This window comes from Globicephala melas, chromosome 8 (assembly GCF_963455315.2).
Source record: "Globicephala melas chromosome 8, mGloMel1.2, whole genome shotgun sequence".
Taxonomy (NCBI): domain Eukaryota; kingdom Metazoa; phylum Chordata; class Mammalia; order Artiodactyla; family Delphinidae; genus Globicephala; species Globicephala melas.
In genome coordinates, this window is record NC_083321.1 from 50,293,028 (window position 1) to 50,316,385 (window position 23,358).

The following is a 23,358-nucleotide window of genomic DNA, read 5'->3' on the forward strand; positions in this document are numbered from 1 at the left end:
AATTGTTAAAAGATCTACATTATTAATTGGTAGGAATTCCCTTATGCAGACAGAAAGCAAGCACACATAAACAAACTGTAAGGCCAGAAGAACTACTTTTAGAATTAACTATGCCAGAGAAAATATCTCTGACAACATCTGCTTCAGTTACATGTAGAAAGCATTTCATAAAATATTAAGAAGAAAAGCAAGCTTCATAAATAATTAAAATTAAACAAAAGTTCCTAGGGCCAGCTGTTTCCCTTTAGGGGATAAAAGATATAGAGGGCATCGTAAAATTTACAATGTGTCACTATGGATTACCTCCAAAATATCTTTGAGAACATGTACAGTTACAATTTAGATATGTGGAAAAAAATGAATTCCGCCCCCCCCCCCCCCGCAAAAAAAAAAAAGACAAGCTAGTAATGGTGTAGAATAAAAACCAAAAGAGTTTCAAACTTCTTTTTGGGTTATTAGATCACTAGGTTGCTCTTAGCAGTATAACAAGAGCAACATAACAAGCTCTTTGTAACAGAAAAACACGTGGCATAAAACTTATAGGTATGAGCTCTTCTGGTACTAGGAACAAAAGGGCACAACTCCTAGTTACATCATTCTTACAAAAGTTTTATTACTACCACTTTCAATCTAAACAGAAGAGCATCTCATTTATTCCTCATCCCGGGGAGTAAGATACTCATATGAGTGAATGTAGTGGAAAATAAAAGCTTATCTCTTTATGTGTCCAAATCAGTTGATTCATTTTTAATTCACTTTCTATGAAAATAATATATGCTAAAGAGATAACATAGATAGTAGTAGAGCATGGAAAACACTATGTGTGAGTGTGTGACCTCAGGCGAGCCACATAAACTTCCTGGGTCTGTTTTCCTCTCTATGAAATGAGCATGATAATACCAACCTCAGAGGATGTGCTAAAAACTCCTAGAAAATTGTTAACTGCTGTATAAAATATTAGCACATTTTAAAGACTATATGTTTACCTACCTACTAAAGGTAGTGTATTCAAACTTAACTTATTCTTGGAAAAAGAGATTTCAAGGAATTCTGTCTGGGGACAGTCTCTCTGATAAAATTAGAAATGAAAAATGCCACCCTATTACATACTCCCCCCATTGAATGGAAACTGGAAAAGCTCACTTTTAAATAATTCATGGGTTAATGACAGGGGCGGGGGTCGGGGGGTGGAATGCAGAAACAATAAAAAAGCCCTACAAACATATCATAGACTGCAATTAAAGCAGAAAGAGAAATTTTTTAGGTTCAAGTGGATTTACTTGGAAACAAGAAAGACTGAAAATATAGAACCTAATAGAAAAAAAGCCTGAAAAAGAATAAAAAATATAAGCTGTAATAAAGTAGAAAGAAATAATGAATATAAAGGCAGAAATTAAGGAGATAGGAAACAATAACATTGAGAAGTAGAACAAGAGCTGGCTCTTGGAAAACATTAATAAAATAGACTTAATAGATTAAGTCTAATCGAAGTAAGAGAGAAAGCACAAACAATATTAGAAATGAAAAGGGAGACAACTACAGAGGCAAAGAACTTTATATGCAAATTTATGACATCAAATTTGATAAATGAAATGGACAATTCATCTAGGAAAGTGTAAGTTACCAAAATGTACTAAAAAGAAACAGAAAATCTGAATGGACCAATAAATATAAACAATCTGATTACTAGTCAAAAATCAACCTCTCCATAAAAGGAACAAAACCAAGATGTTTTTATAGACTTTTCCCTGCAACATTCTCTCATGGAAGATGTCAAATGTACACATGTTAAAATAAAAAGAATTGTACAGAAACACCTATATACCCACTACCTAGATTCTTCAATTATTATTTTTCTACATTTTCTTTCACTTAACTATCCATCTATTCATCCATTTATCCTTTCTATACATCCATCCTTTTATATCTTTTATTGAATCCTGGGGGGTGAAAATATAAGAATACAAAAATATGACAGGATTTCAAAGCACCAGACTAGTGATATTTGTATTCCCATATCAACTTAACATTTTAAATGTTTTTCTAAAAATAGAATTGGAGCTATGGTACACTGAAAATAAGAATAAATACACATGGAGGCGTTCAGGAAGAAAAGTCTGTGTCCCTTTTCTTTCCTGTCTTTGGACACTGTCTTGTGAGATGGAGACCCTGATTCCTTTCCAAACAACTTTCTAAGGTATTAGCTAGTTCCTGCTCCTCCTGCCAAAAAGGAGAATTGAACTGGATCTTTTAAAATAGCAGTTATAAAATGAATATATTTTAATAAATGTATTCATTCAGTCAGGAAACATTTATTATGCACTTAATTTATCAGAAAGAAAATAAGATTTATTAATCGCAGGAACAATTTATCTTCCAAAGGGCAGTTTCTCTACTGCAAAAAATTTTAATCTGTCAGATCCTAAAGAAAAACGATTTCATTTATTTTCTATGTAAACAGTGTGACAGGCCAGCAAAGTTGATGGATGTCAACACTTTTGAATGAAAAGATTATTATCAAAGAATGACAGCATATAGAAGGCAAGGTTAATTTTTAAAAACAAGATATTATAACATTAATTTCTTTATCAATTATAAAATGCTAATTTTCCTTTTTGTGCCCCTTTATTATTCTTCGCACTGACACATGACCTTGTTGTTTTACAAACTGAGTGTATTTAAAATTCATTTGAGTGAAAGATAAAAGCTCTTTAAACCATTCTTCTCAAGAGCAACATACATGGCAATAGACTTTTTTGACCTTCATCAAGGAGAACAATACACGCTCCAATTTTGTTAGAAGAAATAGCGTTTCCAGGAAATTTGTCCTTTAAAGCATTCTTCTAATGTCATTGGTACCTTCATTTTGTTTGTATGCAAAAAACATTTTAGATTCTAAAATGGATAACATCACATATTGCACTAAAGGTAACTCGCCTTGCTGGAGGTTTCTAATAAAAACTGGAATGTGTTCTGCACAGCTTGGCATGTCTCTAGCTCCGTCCGGCTGAAGGCTATTAAATAATCCTTGAGGTGGTCATATACATTTCCATCAAGAGCCTGTAAAAGAGGAGTAAACAAAAGCAAAAAAATTATGATAAAGGTTTGACACACAATGCCTATTGTTTAAAAGGTAAGTTCAGTTTAAAATCTATTAATAAAAAATTAATAAAAGATATAGATCGTTATGTAAGAATAAATATAAACCTTAAACAATCACTTGGGAAAACATGAATTTCTCTAATAAATAGGAACTAAAAAAGGTAAACCCCAATATTGGTAAAGTTGTGGGGACAGGATAACACTTGGGAGGCAAAATGCTTCATTTCTGATATTTGTTCATCTGCTTATTAGTTATGTCAACTTCTGTAGTCACTTTATAAGAGTAGGCGTGGGAGTTAAATGAAATAATGGATGTAAAGGATCCAGACACAGTGCCTGGAACAGAACAGACATTCAATAAACATTAATCTCCTCCATTTTTCCTCATCCATTATTGGTAAGATTCTAAATTAATACATTCCTACTATAGAGCAGTCAGAAAAAAAAACACAATAGAAATAGTAAAAATAAAAAAATGACTCAGAAATCCTGTTTTGGGGAAGTAACAACAATGCAAAGTCTACAAAGAGTTTTAAACATTCTTACTTATTTAAGCATTTAGAGCAGAACTCTTTGAAATTGAAAAAAAAGAAGATAAAACCACTAAACATTTGAGATACATTAAGTTATGATATACACAGACTAAAATATGCATAGCCACCAAAATAAAAACTGTGGAAACTGTGTAGATGGAAAAGAATATATTGAATAATTTTAGGCTAACAAAGTAGAATAGAATACATACATACATACTAGCAACAGCTATAGGAAAATATAGCAATAGTAATAATAATAAAGGTTCTGCAGTCTTACAAATTAACAAAGATCTTCTTAAAAATTGAGGTAAAATTCGCATACCATAAAAGTCACCATTTTAACTATTTCAAAGTGTACAATTCAGTGGCTTTTAGTACACTCACAATGTTGTGCAACCATCACTACTATCTAATTACAGGGCATTTGCATCACCTCCAAAAGAAATCTCATACCCATTAAGTGGCTGCACCCATTCCTACCTTTCTCCCCGCCTCTGGCAACCACTAAACCACTTTCTTTTTTTAAAATTAATTAATTAATTAATTTTGGGGGCTGCGTTGGGTCTTCATTGCTGTGCGCAGGTTTTCTCTAGTTGCAGCAAGCGGGGGCTACTCTTTGTTGTGGTGCATTGGCTTCTCATTGAGGTGGCTTCTCTTGTTGCAGAGCACGGGCTCTAGGCATGTGGGCTTCAGTAGTTGTGGTTCACGGGCTCTAGAGCACAGGCTCAGGAGTTGTGGTGCACGGGCTTAGTTGCTCCGCGGCATGTGGGATCTTCCCAGACCAGGGCTTAAACCCGTGTCCCCTGCATTGGCAGGAGGATTCTTAACCTCTGTGCCACCAGGGAAGCCCCTCTACTTTCTAATTCTATGAATTTGCTTATTCTGGACATTTCATATAAATGGAATCATATGATATGTGGTCTTTTGTGCCTGCCTCTGTCATTTAGCATGTTTTCAAGGTTCATCAATGTATTAGTACATTTTATGGATAAACAATACTGCATTGTATGGATATGCCACATTTTGTTTATTCATTCATTAGTTGGTGGACATTTGGATTGTTTCCACTTTTTGGCTATTATGGATTTTCCAATTCTCTTGGGTATATACCTAGTAGTGGAACTGTTGGGTCCTCTGGTAATTCTGTGTCTAACTATTTGAGGAACTAACAATCTGTTTTCCACAGTGGCTGCACCATTTTACATCTCCACCAGCAACATATAAAGGTTCCAATTTCTCCACAACCTCATCAATACTTATTTTCCGTTTTTCTTTTTTTAATTATTCAAGCTGTCCTAGTGGTATCTCATTGTGGTTTTGATTTGCATTTCTCTAATGACTAATGATGTTGAGGGATTTTTCATGTGCTTGTTGGTCATTTGTATATTTTCTTTGAAGAGATGTCTACTCAAGTCCTATACTCATTTGTAAATTGGGTTGTTTTTCTTTTTGCTGTTGAGTTGTAAGAGTTCTTTATATATTTGAATACTATTTATATATTTGGATACATATATCTCATAAGATATATGATTTTCAAATATAGCCTCCCATTTTGTGGGCTACATTTTTACTTTATTAATAGTGTCCTTTTTTTAAAAAAAAAATTTACTTATTTATTTATTTGGCTGCACCGGGTCTTAGCTGCAGCACACGGGCTCTTCACTGCAGCATGTGGTATCTTTAGTTGCAGCATGCAGGATCTTTAGTTGTGGTATGTGAGATCTAGTTCCCTGACCAGGGATCAATCCCAGGCCCCCTGCATTGGGAGCGCAGAGTCTTAGCCACTGGACCACCAGGGAAGTCCCTCAATAGTGTCCTTTCATGCACAAAAGTTTTAATTTTGTTGAGGTCTAATTTAGCTATTTTTTCTTTTGTTGTTTGTGTTTTGGTGTCATGTCTAAGAATCCTCAATGGAGGTTTTATAGTAAGGAAATTATATATCCTACTTTCATTAAACATTCACTATAAAATTGACTTTTAAAAAATATACAAATTCTGTCCCCAAAGCATTAATAAATCTGCACGTTCTATAGTGCTTAAACCACTAGATGGCACCATCAAGCACTGTAAATATAGGCAGCGCAAATTGCTTAAGATTCCTTTCCATGAGGTTATGCAACATCCCCAGAGAGACTGCTGGTGTTAAGTCTGAATAACAATTCCTACCTTAGGACATGCTTTTCATTAACTTGTTAGAAAATGAACATATAGCTACTTCTAATATGAGGTTGTGCCTTAGAATGCTCTTGGTCGATGGTCATATGACCTTGTGTTTGCACGAAACCTTGGAACATTTTATTTAAACATAGCAAACAGCAATATAGCCATCATGAGCTCCAGCCCGCAGAGTTTCTAATTGAGTAGGTTGGGGATGGGGCCTGAGAATCTGTATTTTCTAACAACTTGCTGCTGGTCTGGGGACCATACTTTGACAACCACTGGACTAAACAGTCATTTTAGCTGATTAGATTGAATATTTATGTAGACTTAGACCCTGGTGACCCTGCAGAAGCACAGTGGCTGGAGGCAGAGAAGTCCACCATCCTGAATAGGGTCAAGAGCACCAGTATGTGAAGTAGGCAGATCAGCATCTATTTTCAATTGAGAATCATGCTCTACTTCAGAATTATAAAGGCAGCATGGGAGAGAACTTGAGTTCTGAAATAAGTTGGATATGGGTTAGAATCTCAGAACTTTTACTTCATCATTTTGATGGCTTTCTCTTCTATAATTAGGGAAAGTGGGAATACCACATACTCCACGGGACACTATGAAGATCAACTACCGTAATGGAAGTGGCCCAATGTTAGTCTCCTTTTTTGCCTTGCTTAAAAATCTTTAATGGATTGGCCACATATTGATAATTATTAAAGCTGGGTAATGAATACATGGGGGTCATCATACTACTATTTTTACTTTGTTGTACACGGGAAATTTTCCATAAAAAATGTAAAAAGAAAATCTGGATATCATATTAGAAAGAAAAAGTGATGCTACAAAAAAAAATTTTTTTTAAGCTCCCACTGTATATTTTGAAAAGTCAAAATTCTTCAGCTGGTATCTAAAGGCCTTTATAATCTAGTCCCAAACTACCTCTCGTTAGCACCATCTCTTACCACTGTTGTCTGCACTGTACTCACATCCCAACCACACCAAGTCATTCTGGAAAATGACATTTACTATCATGTTTCCAATTAAGTTATTCTCTTGGCCTGGAATGTCCTTCCCTTCTTATTACACACTCAAATAGTAATAATGATGGCTAACACAGGCAACTAATATTTACTAATGGCTCACTATGTTCCAAATGCTTTACGAAGATGACTCAACCAGTTCCTCCTTAGTGCTTCCACAATCTTTTGTATGTTGCATGGGTATTATTGCAAGTCATGGATTAAGTCTTATTCAGGCACAGTGCCTGGCAAATAGCAGATTCTCAAAAATATTTATAGAATAAATGAACGTTTTACTCTAAAGTTCAATACAGCAACAAAAATGCACTGAATTAGTTAGCTCACAGGCAAGCTATTCCCACCATATTCCAGTTAAGAGAAAAATGTACCATTAGTCATCATGTACCAAATACAGTAAAGGCTTTTCTTGGCTTCAGGGACCCAAATGAGGCTTAATGAATTTACATTAGGTGGGAGGTGGGCCAAGTGACTGGGAGCCTCTTATAGCACACAGAGATTAATCTTAAAATATTTCTTTCATCATATCATCATATTCACACCCAGAATACCCCAGATTTTAATTATTACCTTTATAGGGTTGCAGTGTTCATTAACCTGCCATGTACCAATTTTTCTGGTTGATAAGAATAAGAGAGCTGAGGTCTTCTGGCCTAGGTGTATTATTGCTAGTGTTCATAAAGTTAATGCAGGAGGTACAAAAATTAAGAAATGGCTGGAATTCAAAACACAGGAAGTGGATGATTACCCTATGATTGGCTCCAGCCCCCTGCCTCAAGTTAACTGCAATTGTATGAACCAGTGATGATGCCGAGAGATGAAGTTCAAAGCAATTCTGGGTAACACTGTCTCAACCTGGTTTGTGATTAGAAGGTAGAGTGCATATATGGACTTTGATAAAAAGCCAATAATTAAAAAGAAGTAGTTCCCTGAAACAGAATTAAATACTGGGAACCAAAGGAAAGAGCTTGAAAATGCTTTTTACAAATGCTTCCATCACAGTACTTATCACACCATAGTACTTGTCTACCATAGTACTTAGTAACTGTCTCATGTGGATTATTGCTGCAATCTCCTATTGCTCTGCATACGGTTGTCCCTCCCACCAATATGCAATTCTAAATTGCATATTGAAAACATTTATATATGTATCTGATTTCCCCAATACACCATTAATTCCTTGAGGGCAGCAACACTTGTTTCTGCCTATATCCCTACTTTAATCTTAGCAGAGAAAGCCTGCAATAAATATTTACTGAAATGAACTGAACTGAGAGGGGTGGAAGGTACAAAAGCAGGCCCCAATTATATGAGAGGGAAGGCATTGAAGAAATATTTTGAGAGTAAATTAGAGAGAATCAAGCATTTACTTCATCTTAATTGGGTCAGCTTTACTCTGATGAAAATATATCATGTAATTATTCAGACTGACTTAAATTTTGACCAGACGCTATTTCCCTTCTCTGACTTTCACACCTATATATCCAACTGCCTCTCAGACTAAACCATTCTCTTCTCCAACTGCTCTTCTTCTTGTGTTCCTAGCTTAGTATGTAATGCCACTATCCACTCACCTGCCTAGGTCGGACCCTCGGAAGTAAAGGTTTACTTTCCCCTCTGCCTTTCTCTCAACATCTAGTTAATTACTAAATCTTGTTGATTCCACATTTCTTAAATATTTATCAAATCCATCCCCTCCTCCTATCCTTCACAGCTACTACCCTCCAGACATCCTGTTTCATCTGGATTACTGCAGCAATCTCCTGTTGCCCTGCATCTTGCCAACCTATTTCTACACTGAGGCTAGGCGGATGTTTCCAAGCTGCATGTTTTACTTGACTGCTCAACAATGTTCACTGACTACTCATTACGTTTAAACTAAAGAACAAACAAAACAAAACAAAAACCTTTATGACTTTGTGACTGCATGATCTGGACATGGCTTACCTCTTCGCTTCTTTACTTATTGCTCCCCATTTCCTTCCCTATTATCCCTACAATGTACATCTTTTGATTCCTCCAATATTCCTCTTTTATCTCTGGGTTTTCACAAAGGCTCTTCTTCTTTCTTGACTTCTCTCTACTCTCTCCTCCTTGGTTTGGCTAACTCTTACTTATCAAGATCTTCACTTAATCATTAGCTATTCTGGACATCCAGAATGATTAAGTCTTTTTGCTTTATAACTCCTAATCATAGTGTAAAATTTTAGCATAAAATAGGCATTGGTAATGCCTATTTGTCTGTCTTTGCTTTTGGTTTGTTAAGTTCCACGAAGGGAGGGATCTTGTCTGGCTGTTTACCACTGTGTCTTCTGTACTGAGTGCAGGGTTTGATGTACTGGTAGTATTCAACATATATCTGTTCAACAAATAATACACCAATCAGAATTCACATGTTAAAAAAAAAAAGAATGAGCCCACACTTGAGTCCCATGATGGAAAAGTAAGCCTAGTGATGTTATGTAACACTGGTAAAATTTTGTATAAGCTAGAGAAGAAACTAATTTCACAAAACTCTGTCTAATGCAGTAGTTTTCAAACCTTTTCAGTAGTGGCATCTTTTTATGTGGAATCCCAGACATAAAACATATATGACATTGCATACCTTCTCTCTCACTCAGATCCTACTCTCTTGACCACTGGGGTAAACTTGCAGGCCAAGGTGGTATGCAAGACAGAACAGCACACCCCTGCCCTTTGCTCAAAGTTATTGGGCAGAGCCTGGCACTTGACCTAAATTAGGTCATCCCTGGGATGGAAGCTGAAAGATGAGTTCAAAATGGCCTATTCTTCCCACCAAATGGCTATTCTTCCCCCCAGGACACTTAAACCAACTCACAAGGAAAAGCAGTGATGAGAAACTTGGCAGAGTAAAGCTGGGAATGGGGGGCAGAGGAGAGGGCAAGAGACTATCCTTGGATTGGGTAGCTCCTGAGCAAACATCACCTTGTACTTGTGATTTGTTTACCTGAACCAACAAATTCCTATTTTGCTCCAGCTACTTTGAGTTGAGTCATTGTTATTTGCAGTTAAGAGACTCCTTACTAAAGCATTATGGATGATACTTGTAGCCTATATCAGCCCTACTATCTAAATTATTTCTCTTGGTTGCCTTATAAGAAAAAATCCTGATTCATAAAGATCACTAACTGCAAGTAATAACAATTCAATAGCTTGCCTTACTATTCCTGGTTCTGTTCAATTAAACAGATCTAAAAGTTTGAAGTAGGCAATTTTTATTTCAAAGCTGAATCACAAATACAATCCAAAAGCTTCATGTATTTCTTTTTTTTGTGTGTGGTATGTGGGCCTTTCACTGTTGTGGCCTTTCCCGTTGCGGAGCACAGGCTCCGGACGCGCAGGCTCAGCGGCCATGGCTCACGGGCCTAGCCACTCCGCGGCATGTGGGATCTTCCCAGATTGGGGCACAAACCCGTGTCCCCTGCATCGGCAGGCGGACCCTCAACCACTCGCCACCAGGGAAGCCCCATGTATTTCTTATAAATTTAAAGTGAGGTAAAAACTTTTTAAGGCTTACAGTAAATGATAAAAGTGTCACGACTATAATAGTTTGACAAGGACATGCATGGTGAAGATGCATCTGAGCCCTGTCTAGCATTTATATGAGCAAGACACAAGAATGTTTTCTAAGTATAGTTGTATGTCCAATTTCAAATGAGCAGATGTGCACAAACTTCAGTTCCTATATAGATATGTGTGCAGAGCCATAAATTTCACAATCTATGACACATTAGAATTCACATATATGCTCAGAAATGGCAGGAGAAGCATTCTTTCAAGGTTTACACAAATATGAGTTTATCTGGCAGTATGAGCTTCTTGGTGGTTTCCATTATGCAAAAATTTGGGAAGTAACTCATCCAAGTGTACATTTTAAACACAGCCAAACTTTGTTCTTGATTATTTGGTACAAATTGCTAGGGGAAGAAGTCTGTAATACCTAAACTGAGAAACCACAGGGACTTTCATTAGCAATATGTTTTAATAATCTAGCACTGTTTTTGAAAAATCAGAATTTGAATGCCTTTAAGCATCCATGTTCTTTTCAGTTACCTGTAGGCCATATATTCTCTTATATATTACTTCTGCCCTCTTTACTCATTTGATCAACTTGATCTCTAAAATCAGCTGAGTTTGGAGCTCAACTCATAGTAGTGAATACTCAAAATAGTAAAGAAAAATTGGGATATCCTAAAGACAAATTCAGAAGCTTAGAATTCTAGGGTGTCCTACTAAACATTTACTTTACAGGAAAGTATAAATTCCTGGAACTTATTTGAAGAGGAACATTATGAACTAGGAGTTAGGAGAAAGAAAATTTGTCATTTTTCTAAGCATCTGATGCAATTTTCCCTAAAGTAAGAACTTTAAACAGTGCCTTCCTTATTTAGATCCAGGAAGGGCAGAGATTCTGTAGTCATAGAGTTATGCTGAAATCTCTTGAGTTTCCTTAATGCAGCCTAGAAAAAGCAAACCCTTCTTCTGACAGCAATGGGTATTCTACAAGAGTCTTTGGTAAAAGTCAAGGATATAAATATCAAGATGATGATAAATATAAGCTGTCTTAAAATTAAATCATGAAATTCTATAGTCCTCCTTTGCTGGTGGAAGAAAACAATAATTGCCTGCCTACATTTGTTTTTCTTTCTGAAAAGACTCCAAGGTGTACTTAGGCAGGATGCAAAGAAAAAGTTGATTTTTACAAATTTAAAGAGATCAAAGCAAGTACTGGGCTGTATTTGCATCACTGTAAATATCTTAATAGATGGTTTAATTTGTCAACTGATATAAAGTAAAATTAGAAACACATCACCTAATTTTATACTTGGTTATTTTATTTAAAAGCACTAAATTACTTCAGTTCTATGAAAGAGGAAACAAGTAAGAAACTTTCTGTCTGTGAATTACAAAGCCAGGAAAGGAAAATTAAATACTGCTTTTCTACAAAGTCTGTGTCGTCAGGCTTCCCTGGTGGCGCAGTGATTGAGAGCCTGCCTGCCAATGCAAGGGACACGGGTTCGGGCCCTGGTCCGGGAAGATCCCACATGTTGTGGAGCAGCTAGGCCCAGGCGCCACGGCTGCTGAGCCTGCACTCTGGAGCCTGTGAGCCACAAGTACTGAAGCCCGCACGCCTAGAGCCTGTGCTCCGCAGCAAGAGAAGCCACTGCCATGAGAAGCCCACGCCCCGCAACAAAGAGTGGCCCCTGCTCACCGCAACTAGAGAAAAGCCTGTGCGCAGCAACAAAGACCCAATGCAGTCAAAAATAAATAAGTTAATTTATTAAAAAAAAAAAAAAAAAGTCTGTGTCGTCCTCTTGAGTTACTTACTAGCATGCATTATCTAGTTGTGTGTGCTAAAACCATCTCAAAATTTAGGTTGCAACCCCAAAGCAGCATGGTTCAATAGAAAGCTTTGAACCACGTACACCTGCATTCAAATCCCAGTTCAACCACTTACTAGAAATGTCACTTTGGGGAAACACTGAACCTTCTTGAGCATTAAATTCCTCATCTGATAGAGTCTAGAGAGTATGGTACTTACCAAAGATGGTTATTAAAATAATAAACCCTAAACATTTCTATGTTCTACCCAAGAATTTCACCTATTTCCCTTATAGGACCTATATTAAAGGATTTTGGTGACAGACCTGGTTTTGAGTCTTGATTCTGCTGTGTACTTAAGCTGTATAACCTCTCTAAGCCTCAGTTTCCTCATCTAGAAAGAGATAATAATAGTATCTTTTTGTGAGGTCTGTAAAACAGTGTACTGTTTTAATTCCCTTGTTTCTTTTACTAGCTCTTTTTGAGTTCTTTTCGTAGTGGTCACCTGAGGATTACAATTAACATCTTAATTTAAAGCAAACATGTTTGGATTAATGCAAACTTAATTCAACAGAATACAAAAACTATGCTCCTACAGAGACTTCCCTGGTGGTGCATAGGTTAAGGCTCTGCGTTCCCAATGCAGGGAGCCCGGGGTTTGATCCCTGGTCAGGGAACTAGATCCCACATGCATGCCACAACTAAGGAGCCAGGAAGGTGCAACTAAGGAGCCTTTGAGTTACAACTCAGGAGCCCACCTGCCGCAATTAAGACCCAGCGCAACCAAATAAATAAATAAATTTATTTATTTATTTATAAATAATTTATTTAAATAAATAATTATTAATTATTAAATAATTTATTTAAATAATTTATAAATAATTATTTTTTAAAAACAAACAAAAAACTATGCTCCTACATACCTCTATTCTCTCCCTCTTCTTGTCATAGAGCTATATCTTTATACATGATAAGCCCATCAATGTTTTATAATTATTCCTTTATGCATTGTCTTTTATTTTAAAGGGAGAGGTATTTTATTTATTTATTTATTTATTTTTAATCTTTTGGCTATGCGCCATGTGGGATCTTAGTTCTCCGACCAAGGATCAAACCCATGCCCCCTGCAGTGGAGGCACTGGAAACATAGTCTTAACCACTGCACCACCAGGGAAGTCCCTATTGCTTTATGCATTGTATTTTTTTTTATGCATTGTATTTTTTTTTTATGCATTGTATTTTAAATCAGCCTTAAATTATCTACTCCTTTCTCAAACTGGATAATCTCAGTTGTCTGATCTTTAAGTTCATGGATTCCTTCTTTTGCCGGTTCAGCTTTGTTGCCAAATCCTTCCAGTGTATTTTATTTTATTATTTTATTTTATTTATTTTTATTTTTTTGGAGGTACGCAGCCCTCTCACTGTTGTGGCCTGTCCCGTTGCGGAGCACAGGCTCCGGACGCGCAGGCTCAGCGGCCATGGCTCACGGGCCCAGCCGCTCCGCGGCATGTGGGACCTTCCCAGGCCAGGGCACAAACCCGTGTCCCCTGCATCGGCAGGCGGACTCTCAACCACTGCGCCACCAGGGAAGCCCTTTCCAGTGTATCTTAATCTCAGTTACTGTACTTTTCAATTCCAGAATTTCTATTTGGTTCCTTTTTATAGTTTCTATCTCTTTGTCCATATTCTCTCTTTGGTGAAACATTGTTCTCATACTTTCCTTTAGTTCTTTGGACATGGTTTCATCTAGCTCTTTGATCATATTAAAAACAGGTGATTTAGAATCTTTCTTTAGTAAGTTCAACATATGGGCTTCCTTGGGGTCAGTTTCTACTGACTCCTTTCATTCCTTGTGTATGGGTTATACTTTCTTGTTTCTTTGTATGTCTAGTTTTTGGTTAAGAATGGGACATTTAAAATATAATGTGGCAATTCTGGAAATCAGATTCCCCTCTCTCCCCAGGATATCTTGTTACTCCTGCTGTTTGCTTATTTACTGACCATGTTTTATCTCTGTGCTCCAGGGAATCCCAGAACTTTGCAAGGAGCTTCACAGACTCCAAAAATACTTGATTTAAAAGCTTTAATATTAATATATATCACTTTGACTATCTTTTAAATATACATGAATTTTAGTCCCTCAGCCATTCATTATTTTCCATCTCACCCTCCTGCTAAACAATCTTCATTTCCAACAAATACTCCAGAATTAGCAATCAAGTAAAATCATGTGATAAAGGTGAGTGAATTGGGCAGGCAAACTTAAAGCAGCGTACTTCAAGAGTCAAGCGAAGACTATACTGGTCTGAGTACACTGCTTTAGGAAATCCCTTTTGCCCCCATCCCAATCTCAAATCTATTTTGTTCCTCACATATATACTTACAGGCAAAAATAATTAGAGTAGCTTTCCTTATAGTGGAAGCTGAGGATATAATCACATAATTTTTGCGGTCCATAAATTATTTGTGGGAATTTACATTTTGTTTTTATTTTAATAAATCATTTAAAAAGATATAATTTAACCCAGGATTATACAGATGATCACCTTTTACTGGAGTACTGCCGTGTGATTTCTGTGCCAATGCTTGTGTTCACAATCAATGGGCCAAGCAGTTTTACTCCAGTGGTCTTAGGTTAATGAGAATAGGTCTTGAACTTAAAATGACTTTAAACTTAAAATGTAAATGACATAGTTGAAACACAGAGGAGATCAAATGACATCAGTGGGTGCTATACTAACAAAGCGAAAAGGGTGGTGAGAGAAAAGAGTCATTATAGGCGTATGGTAGTATAGGCACTGAGAAATAAAAAGAATCTGAAGAGAATACCATAACTTACATTTCAAGTAGCAATTTAGGGTCAACTGATCATTATCAGCTATTATATTTAATTCATTTTGTCAATTTGAATTTTACTGATTTTATACATTCGTTTGTAATTAAATGATAACTCTGTTTTGGTTTCATACTTGTATAAAAGCTATAAGCATATATTTTTAACCTGGGTTTATTTATACATATTTAAATAACACTGTAATCAAAATAATTTAAGAGCCTACAGGAATTTTTGCCCATGAAAAAGAGGGTCCTAGATTATTCAAAGGTAAAAAGTTTCATCACTGTTCCAGTTTTTACTCCACCTCAGGACTGTTTAGAAGAGCATGTCTCCTGCTTAGTTAAATAGCAGATTTTTGTTCACCAACTATACCACCCCTGCAGTAAAGAGGGGCTCTTCCTCAGCTGTGGTCCTGATGACCAACAGGTAGTGATGATATGGGCACAGTCACACAGCTGGAAGCAAGAAGATCTGAAGGGATTTCCCTGGTGATGCAGTGATTAAGAATCCGCCTGCCAATGCAGGGGACACGGGTTCGATCCCTGGTCCGGGAAGATCCCATGAGCTGTGGAGTAACTAAGCCTGTGCGCCACAACTACTGAGCCTGCGCTCTAGAGCCTGCGAGCCACAACTACTGAGCCCACATGCCACAACTACTGAAGCCCATGTGCCTAGAGCCCATGCTCTGCAACAAGAGAAGTCACCGCAATGAGAAGCCTGCGCAGCGCAACAAAGAGTAGCCCCCACTCGCTGCAACTAGAGAAAGCCCATGCACAACAATGAAGACCTAACACAGCCAAAAATTAAAAAAAAAAAAAAAAAAAAAAAAGATCTGTAGGGACAAAAGGCCTTAAGGAGGAAAACAGAAAGGCTTCTGGGAGAAACTATGACTGAAGTTCAGATCATTAGGTATGTAAACCAGAAAAACATACATATCAGACAGTAAACAGGATTGCTGAAAATAGAAGAATTTTTGGCATTCCAATTTAGATCTAGAATTTCGCCATATTCATCTTTTGGTTGTATTATTTAAATATCTTCTGAGTGCACTTTTGAGACTAAAGTATTGAAATGCCAGAAAATATTTAGCATGAAGAATATAAAGCCTTAGTTTTAATTCAGGAAGTATTATTCCAGATATAGGTAGTCTGAAAGTTCCTTACATTGAAATTTTAGGGAAGAGTTAATACACATTTCTTGGATATATGGAACGATTACCAGAAAGGGTAATCTAAGGGTAGTCTAATGCCCTTCAAAGGTTTCTGAACTACAACTGGTGGTTATACTGAACGGGGTCTGATCTTTTATAGCTCAAAGACAGCCTGTGATAGGAACAATCTTAGACATATGGTATATTAACATGTGATAGCTAAATTTCTTTGCACCTGAGTTTTCTATGTCATTTGTACTATGACACAAGGACCTACTGCATAGCACAGGGAGCTCTGCTCAATATCATGTAACAACCTAAATGGGAAAAGAATTTGAAAAATAGATAGATGTATAACTGAATCACTCTGCTGTACACCTGAAACTACACAACATTGCTAATCAACTATACTCCTATATAAAAACAGTTAAAAAAATAATTATTCAACAGTTCAATTCAATAAAATATTTCTTGAGACCCTAAACTATGCCAAGAATGATGTTAAGGGTTGAATCTGTGTTTGTATGTGTGTATTTGAGTATATAACTATGAAGAATTTGGCCAAGTATTGGAGACAAGCATGTAATAGTATGATTTTAATTATACAGGGTTCTAGTAGAGAAGCACCTGAACAAACGTGGAGGTTTAAGGAAGATTTTCTGGAGGAAATGATGCCGGAGTGCATGTGAAAGTCTTAAGAATTACATTAGTCACATTTTTTATTAAGAGAATGGTCAGTACTTAACTACTGAAATCAGTATTTATCAAAGCTCACCTAAGACTAACATCATTTTGATTATTTTTTTCCTAATAAATCAATTCAGAAGGTTTTAAAATGGTCTTTAAGTTGCACTCGAAAGCTGATTTAAGATTATGAATGTTTTCTAAAAAATACATTTTAGAAAGTAAGGATAAGAGCTATAAACATTTTGGTCTTTACATTTAACAGAAGTGGGCTCTGAGCTAAACATGTAAAGCAGTATGTTTTCATAATTCAATACAGTTGTCAACTGTACTTTGGGGGGCATATAGTTATTCAGTATATCAAAGCTTTCAAGTATAGAGTCCATGAAAAAAGAATTTGGCTTTTCTTATTATAAACACTCACATGTCCATACTGAAGTCAATTCCAGCAACAACCTCTGCTGTGCTCAGCAGTATTTGAATCACAGAAAAAGCATTAGCTCAGGACATTTAAGAAGGAAGGAAGTCAAGAAAGACAAAATCAATTTCTCAGCAGTAAAAACAATAATTCCACTTCTAAAAAAGTAACAACTATAAACATTTTTGCACCCAGTTACTAAGACTGTAGGTGTAATAACAGATTGCTCCTTAAATACCTTTCTAAATAATGGATTTAAAATTATAAGACAAAAATTAAGTTTCTAGGTTCTTATTCCAAAGTTTAATGGTACCTACAATTATAACAGCTTTAAAGAGTTAACGGAGGTTTATTCTGATTTTAAACGTTGCCTGTTTGGTAAAAACATTCCAGTTTGTGTTAGATTTTGATCTCTTACCAAAAACTACCTGGTTTATAGGAAATCTATGAAGATGGTGAGTGAATCTTTCTGTGATCAAGAAGTAAAGTTCCAGGGAGCTTCTTTAACAACATCTGTGGACTGCTTATTCAGTCTCCTCTGGCAAGAGCCCCTAGTGTTTTATGCAACAGTGCTATAGCCTTTGTGTAAAAGGTGCAAACAAAGCCAAACTAAAATGGCATTTATGATTATTCTTAGCTCTAATTTCATAGAAGCAGGACAAATAAATTTTAGCCCTAAGTGGGAATCAGCTTTGTCATCATTCTTAGCCTTTCAAACTCATCACTACCAAGATTCTAAAGACTGAAAGTCTTAAAACAATATTTAAATGGAATGAGACTGTGTGTATTTGTGGGGGGGTGTGCTCATTCTCTGCTTATCACAAATGCACCACACTTTCAATACTGAAAGGTCTTTTATAATGGATGTTAGTATTTTAGTTGATGTGAACAGATTTGAGCAGACACATGCATGTCTCCAAAATGCAGTTTCCAAATATCATTTTAATATTAAAGAAAATAATATATGTAATGAGGTTAGTTTAATGTGTGGAAAGTAATAAATAGTCAATGAACAAGACTACTTTTATATTTTTGTTCTCCTTTAAGGGGCCAGAGGCCATCTGGATCTTGTTAAATATTGTATCTCCAATAAAAGGCACATAGAAGACACCCAGTAAATATCTATTAAATTATGAATGAATGAATGGCCTGCAATGAAAATGTGTGCTAACAGTACTTTATCTTCCATGTCTAAAACAGTATGTAAGAGGATGTAAGTACTTAATAAAAATATGTTAGATTTCAGTTCGCTTGGTAAGAAATATGGGCTCTAACTCTATTAATATATCATCACTATCTTTAGCATTAACTCTTATCCTTTTAATGATCCATCCTTTTCTTCAAATTTTAACGGTTCTGAAGAGTTGTTGAACTAGCACAAAATGAAAATGTTCAACTTATCAGTAAGCAAAAACCTAAAATAATATTAAATTAAGAGTATTACGGGCTTCCCTGGTGGCGCAGTGGTTGAGAGTCCGCCTGCCGATGCAGGGGACACGGGTTTGTGCCCCGGTCCAGGAAGATCCCACATGCTGTGGAGCGGCTGGGCCTGTGAGCCATGGCCACTGAGCCTGCGTGTCCGGAGGCTGTGCTCCACAACGGGAGAGGCCACAACAGGGAGAGGCCCGCATACCGCGAAAAGAAAAAAAAAAAAGAGTATTACGCTCATCCAAACTGTTGCTCTCGTAAGTGTATCTATTTAATTTTAAAACACAGCTTTGATAAGGGTGTCAGGAAATAGGTATTTTTGTACACTGCTTTTCAGAGTATAAATTGATATAATCTTTCTGGAAGGTAATGAGTCTTATGGAAAGTATTAACAAATCTTTGTTTTTGACCAGGGAAAAAAAGCTGTCTCAAGGAAGTTATCAAAGAGGTATACAAAGGTTAGTATAAAAGAATCTTCACTACAGATTTATAAAAACAGACAAAAGCGGATATGAAAATCTATGGCATATTGATATAATCAAATACTATGTGGTCATTAAAATCACATTTTCAAGTAATATTTAAAGGCAGGAATATTTCAAAATGTGTTTCATGCGAAAAAGGTACTTGTGAAAACAAAATGATACTGATTTTGAAGCATGTATATACAATATATGCATAGAAAAAATTAGAAGGTATTAGAATAATGCTGCCCTCATAGAATGAGTTAGAAAGTGTTCCCTCTATTTTCTGGAAGAATTTGAGAAAGACTGGTGTTAATTCTTCAAATATGTGGGAGAATTCATCTATGAAGCCATCTGGTACTGCACTTTTCTATAGAAGTTTTTTGACTATGATTCAGTCACTTTATTTATTATAAAATTGTTTAGATTTTTCTATTTCTCCTTCAGTCAGTTTTGAGTTTGTGTTTTTAGGAATTTGTCCATTTTATCTAGGTTATTTGCTGGTATACTGCTTATAATATTCTCTTATAATCCTGATTTCTGTAAGACTGGTAGTAATATCACACTTTCATTCCTGATTTTAGTAATTTAAATCTTTTTTTGGGGGGGGCAGGGTAGTGGATTGAATGGTGGCCCATAAAAGATATATCCATGTCTTGGGAATTCCCTGGTCATTCAGTGGTTAGGACTCTGTGCTTTCACTGCCAAGGGTGCAGGTTCAATCCCTGGTCGGGAACTAAGAACTCGCAAGCCACGTGAGGCCAAAAGAAAAAAAAAGTTTCTCAAAAAAAATAAAAATAAAAAATATATCCATGTCTTAACCCCTCAAACCTACGAAAGTGACCTTATTTGGAAAAAGGAGTTTTGCACATATAATTAAGACTCTCATCTGTTCTTTTTCTTTTTTTGTTGTTAATTAATTAATTAATTTTTGGTTGCACTGGGTCTTCGTTGCTACGCGCAGGATTTCTCTAGTTGCGGAGAGTGGGGGCTACTCTTCGTTGCGATGCGCGGGCTTCTCGTTGTGGAGCACGAGCTCTAGGCATGCGGGCTTCAGTAGTTGTGGCTCATGGGCTCTAGAGCACAGGCTCAGTAGTTGTGGTGCACGGGCTTAGTTGCTCTGCGGCATGTGGGATCTTCCCAGACCAGGGATCAAAACCCGTGTCCCCTGCATTGGCAGGCGGATTCTTAACCACTGCACCACCAGGGAAGTCCCTCATCTGTTCTTTTATAAGAGAAAGCAGAGAAAGAGACACGAGAAAAACTGAGGTGAAGACAGAGGTGGAGTGATGCCAGTCTATAAGCCAAGGGACTGCTAAGGATTTCCAGCAGCCAGAAACTTGAAGAAGTATGAAATGGATTCTCCCTCAGAACCTCCAGAAGGAACTAACCCTGTTGACACCTTGATTTTAGACTTCTGGCTTCCAGAGTTGTGAGAGAATAAATTTTTGTGGTTTTAAGCCACCATACCTGTGGTAATTTGTTATGGCAGTCCAAGGAAACAAATATGGTCAGTCTACTTAAAGGTCTATCAAATTTGTTGATCTTTTTCAAAGAACCAACTTCTGTTTTTTGCTGATTCTATTGTTTTTCTATTTCCTACTTCATTTATCTCTGCTCTAATGTTTATTTTATTTATTTTTAAAAATATATTTATTTATTTGGTTGTGCTGGGTCTTAGTTGCAGCTCGCGGGCTCCTTAGTTGTGGCTCGCAGGCTCCTTAGTTGCAGCTCATGGGCTCCTTGGTTGCGGCTTGTGGGCTCCTTAGTTGTGGCATGCAAACTCTTATTTGCGGCATGCATGTGGGACCTAGTTCCCTAACCAGGGATCGAACCCAGGCCCCCTGCATTGGGAGCACAGGGACTTAACCACTGCACCACCAGGGAAGTCCCTGCTCTAATGTTTATTATTTCCTTCCTTCCTCTTGCTTTGCGTTTAGTTTCCTCTCATTTTTCTAGTTCCTAAGATGGAAGTGAAGGTTAGTGATTTGAGATCTCTCTTCTTTTTTAATGTATGTGTTTACAACTATTACAGGCTCTGGAAATCAACCAAAAGCAAACAATAAATTGAAAAACTGCTGACCTTTGGGTAAAAATAGTGGCAATTGTGGCATTCTTGCCTGGGGCTGTTCCCATCTCTGTTCAGTTCAGTTAGGTAATAGTTCTACCAGAATAAGGTAGAACTATTTTGAAAACCAGCAGGTTCATTGCCAGAGAGACTAACCTGATTTGGAGCAGAGATTTAAAAAAACTCATGTCGAGGGGTATTATTAATAGAAGCAGTGATCTTGGTGGGAAGTGCATCAGGAAAACTAACAGCTCTGCTAGACTGAGATTGTGGTCCCAGTGCGGGTGAGCATCTGACCAGCAGATTACCCAGAAATTTAACGTAAAGATCACAGAAATGAAAGAGCCATAAACTCTCCATGTATCCCTAGCTGATAGGAAGGCTATTTGCACATGCAGATGAGACCTTAAAGGGCACAGGAGAAAAAAAATCAAGGTAAGAATGCCTGAACTTTGAATGTACTCCCCAGCTAACAAACAGATCCATCCAAAGGGTGAAAGCCTTACTGCTTTGAAGTGTTTGAGCACAATTTCTGACCAATCACAGACTGACTTCCAAGCTATGCAGACACAGGGATGAACCATAGAAATCTAAGCTTAAAAATAAGAATAGGGCTTCCCTGGTGGCGCAGTGGTTGAGAATCTGCCTGCCAACGCAGGGGACACGGGTTCGATCGCTGGTCTGGGAAGATCCCACATGCCACAGAGCAACTAGGCCTGTGAGCCACAACTACTGAGCCTGCGCGTCTGAAGCTTGTGCTCCGCAACAAGAGAGGCCGCGACAGTGAGAGGCCCGCGAACCGCGATGAAGAGTGGCCCCCGCTCGCCGCAACTAGAGAAAGCCCACGCACAGAAACGAAGACCCAACACAGCCAAAAATATAAATAAATAAATAAATAAAAATTTAAAAAGAATAAAAAGGGACTTCTCTGGTGGTCCAGTGGTTAAGTGTGTGCCTTCCAATGAAGGGGACACAGGTTTGATTCCTGGTCAGGGAACTAAGATCCCACAAGCCGCGGGGCAACTAAGCCTGTTCGCGACAACTACAGAGCCCACAAGCTCTAGAGCCTGAGTGCCACAACTAGAGAGAAGCTCACATGCCACAACTAGACAGAAGCCTGTGCACTGCAACGAAGATCCCATGTGCTACAACTAAGACTCGACGCAGCCTTAAATAAATAAATAAATATTTCTTAAAAAAGAAAAGAAGGGGCTTCCCTGGTGGTGCAGTGGTTGAGAGTCTGCCTGTCGACGCAGGGGACACGGGTTCGTGCCCCGGTCTGGGAAGATGCCACATGCCGCGGAGCGGCTGGGCCCGTGAGCCATGGCCGCTGAGCCTGCGCGTCCGGAGCCTGTGCTCCGCAACGGGAGAGGCCACCACAGTGAGAGGCCCACATACAGAAAAAAAGAAAAGAATAAAAAGAGAAACTGAGCAGAAATGTCAGTAGCACCATATTGCAGAATAGACAGATTCTGCAGAATTAGTCTGGGCAATCAATGACACAGCCAACCACCCAACTGAACAAAAACAAGAATAAAAACAATCTTCAGAGGGGGAAAATATGAAGAATCCAGATCTTCCACAATTATAATCTCAAATGTCCAACTTTCAACAAAAAATTATGAGACATGCAAAGAAACATTAAAGCGTTACCCACACTCAGAGAAAAAGGGAGGCAATAAATATTGCCTCAGTAGACCAAGATATTTGATTTAGTAGATGCAGACCTTAAAGAAAGTTTTATAAAAATGTTCAAAGGAAATTTTGTTCAAAGAATTTAAAGGAAATATAACAACCACTCAACAAGTAAGGAATCTCCATAGCTAGATATCTATGTGAGAAATGGAATATTTCCTACCATATCAGTAAACAAAGGATGTCACAGTCATCAGCAATTAGCCCTCCAACGTAAGCCCTGAGGGAACTCAGGAAGGAAAGGACACCTGCCATCTAGCAGCCATAAGACTGCAGCTACTCCCTACAGTGAGCCCTGAGGAAACCCAGGATATGAAAATACAGGATACTGGCCCCAGATAGCTGAAGTGCGTATCAAAGGAATGATTTCAGTGGACCCAGACTCTTGCATCTTCCCATACACAGAAAGGTGTTAAATTCCTTAACTTGATGATCTGGTTACT

The 23,358-nt window shown here is 37.4% G+C and overlaps 1 protein-coding gene across 5 annotated transcripts in view; it reads right to left on the reverse strand.

Moving 5' to 3' along the window:
* Positions 1 to 23,358, reverse strand: part of FCHSD2 (FCH and double SH3 domains 2) — a 300,576-nt gene that overhangs the window by 78,058 nt on the left and 199,160 nt on the right. For all 5 annotated transcript variants that reach the window (XR_009564908.2, XM_030836180.3, XM_030836179.3 and 2 more), the window contains exon 9: positions 2,938 to 3,060. Coding sequence is in view for 4 of the 5 variants with exons in the window: in XM_030836180.3 (XP_030692040.2) it covers positions 2,938 to 3,060 (123 nt within the window). In the remaining variant the exon portion in view is untranslated. The remainder of the gene's footprint in view (positions 1 to 2,937; positions 3,061 to 23,358) is intronic.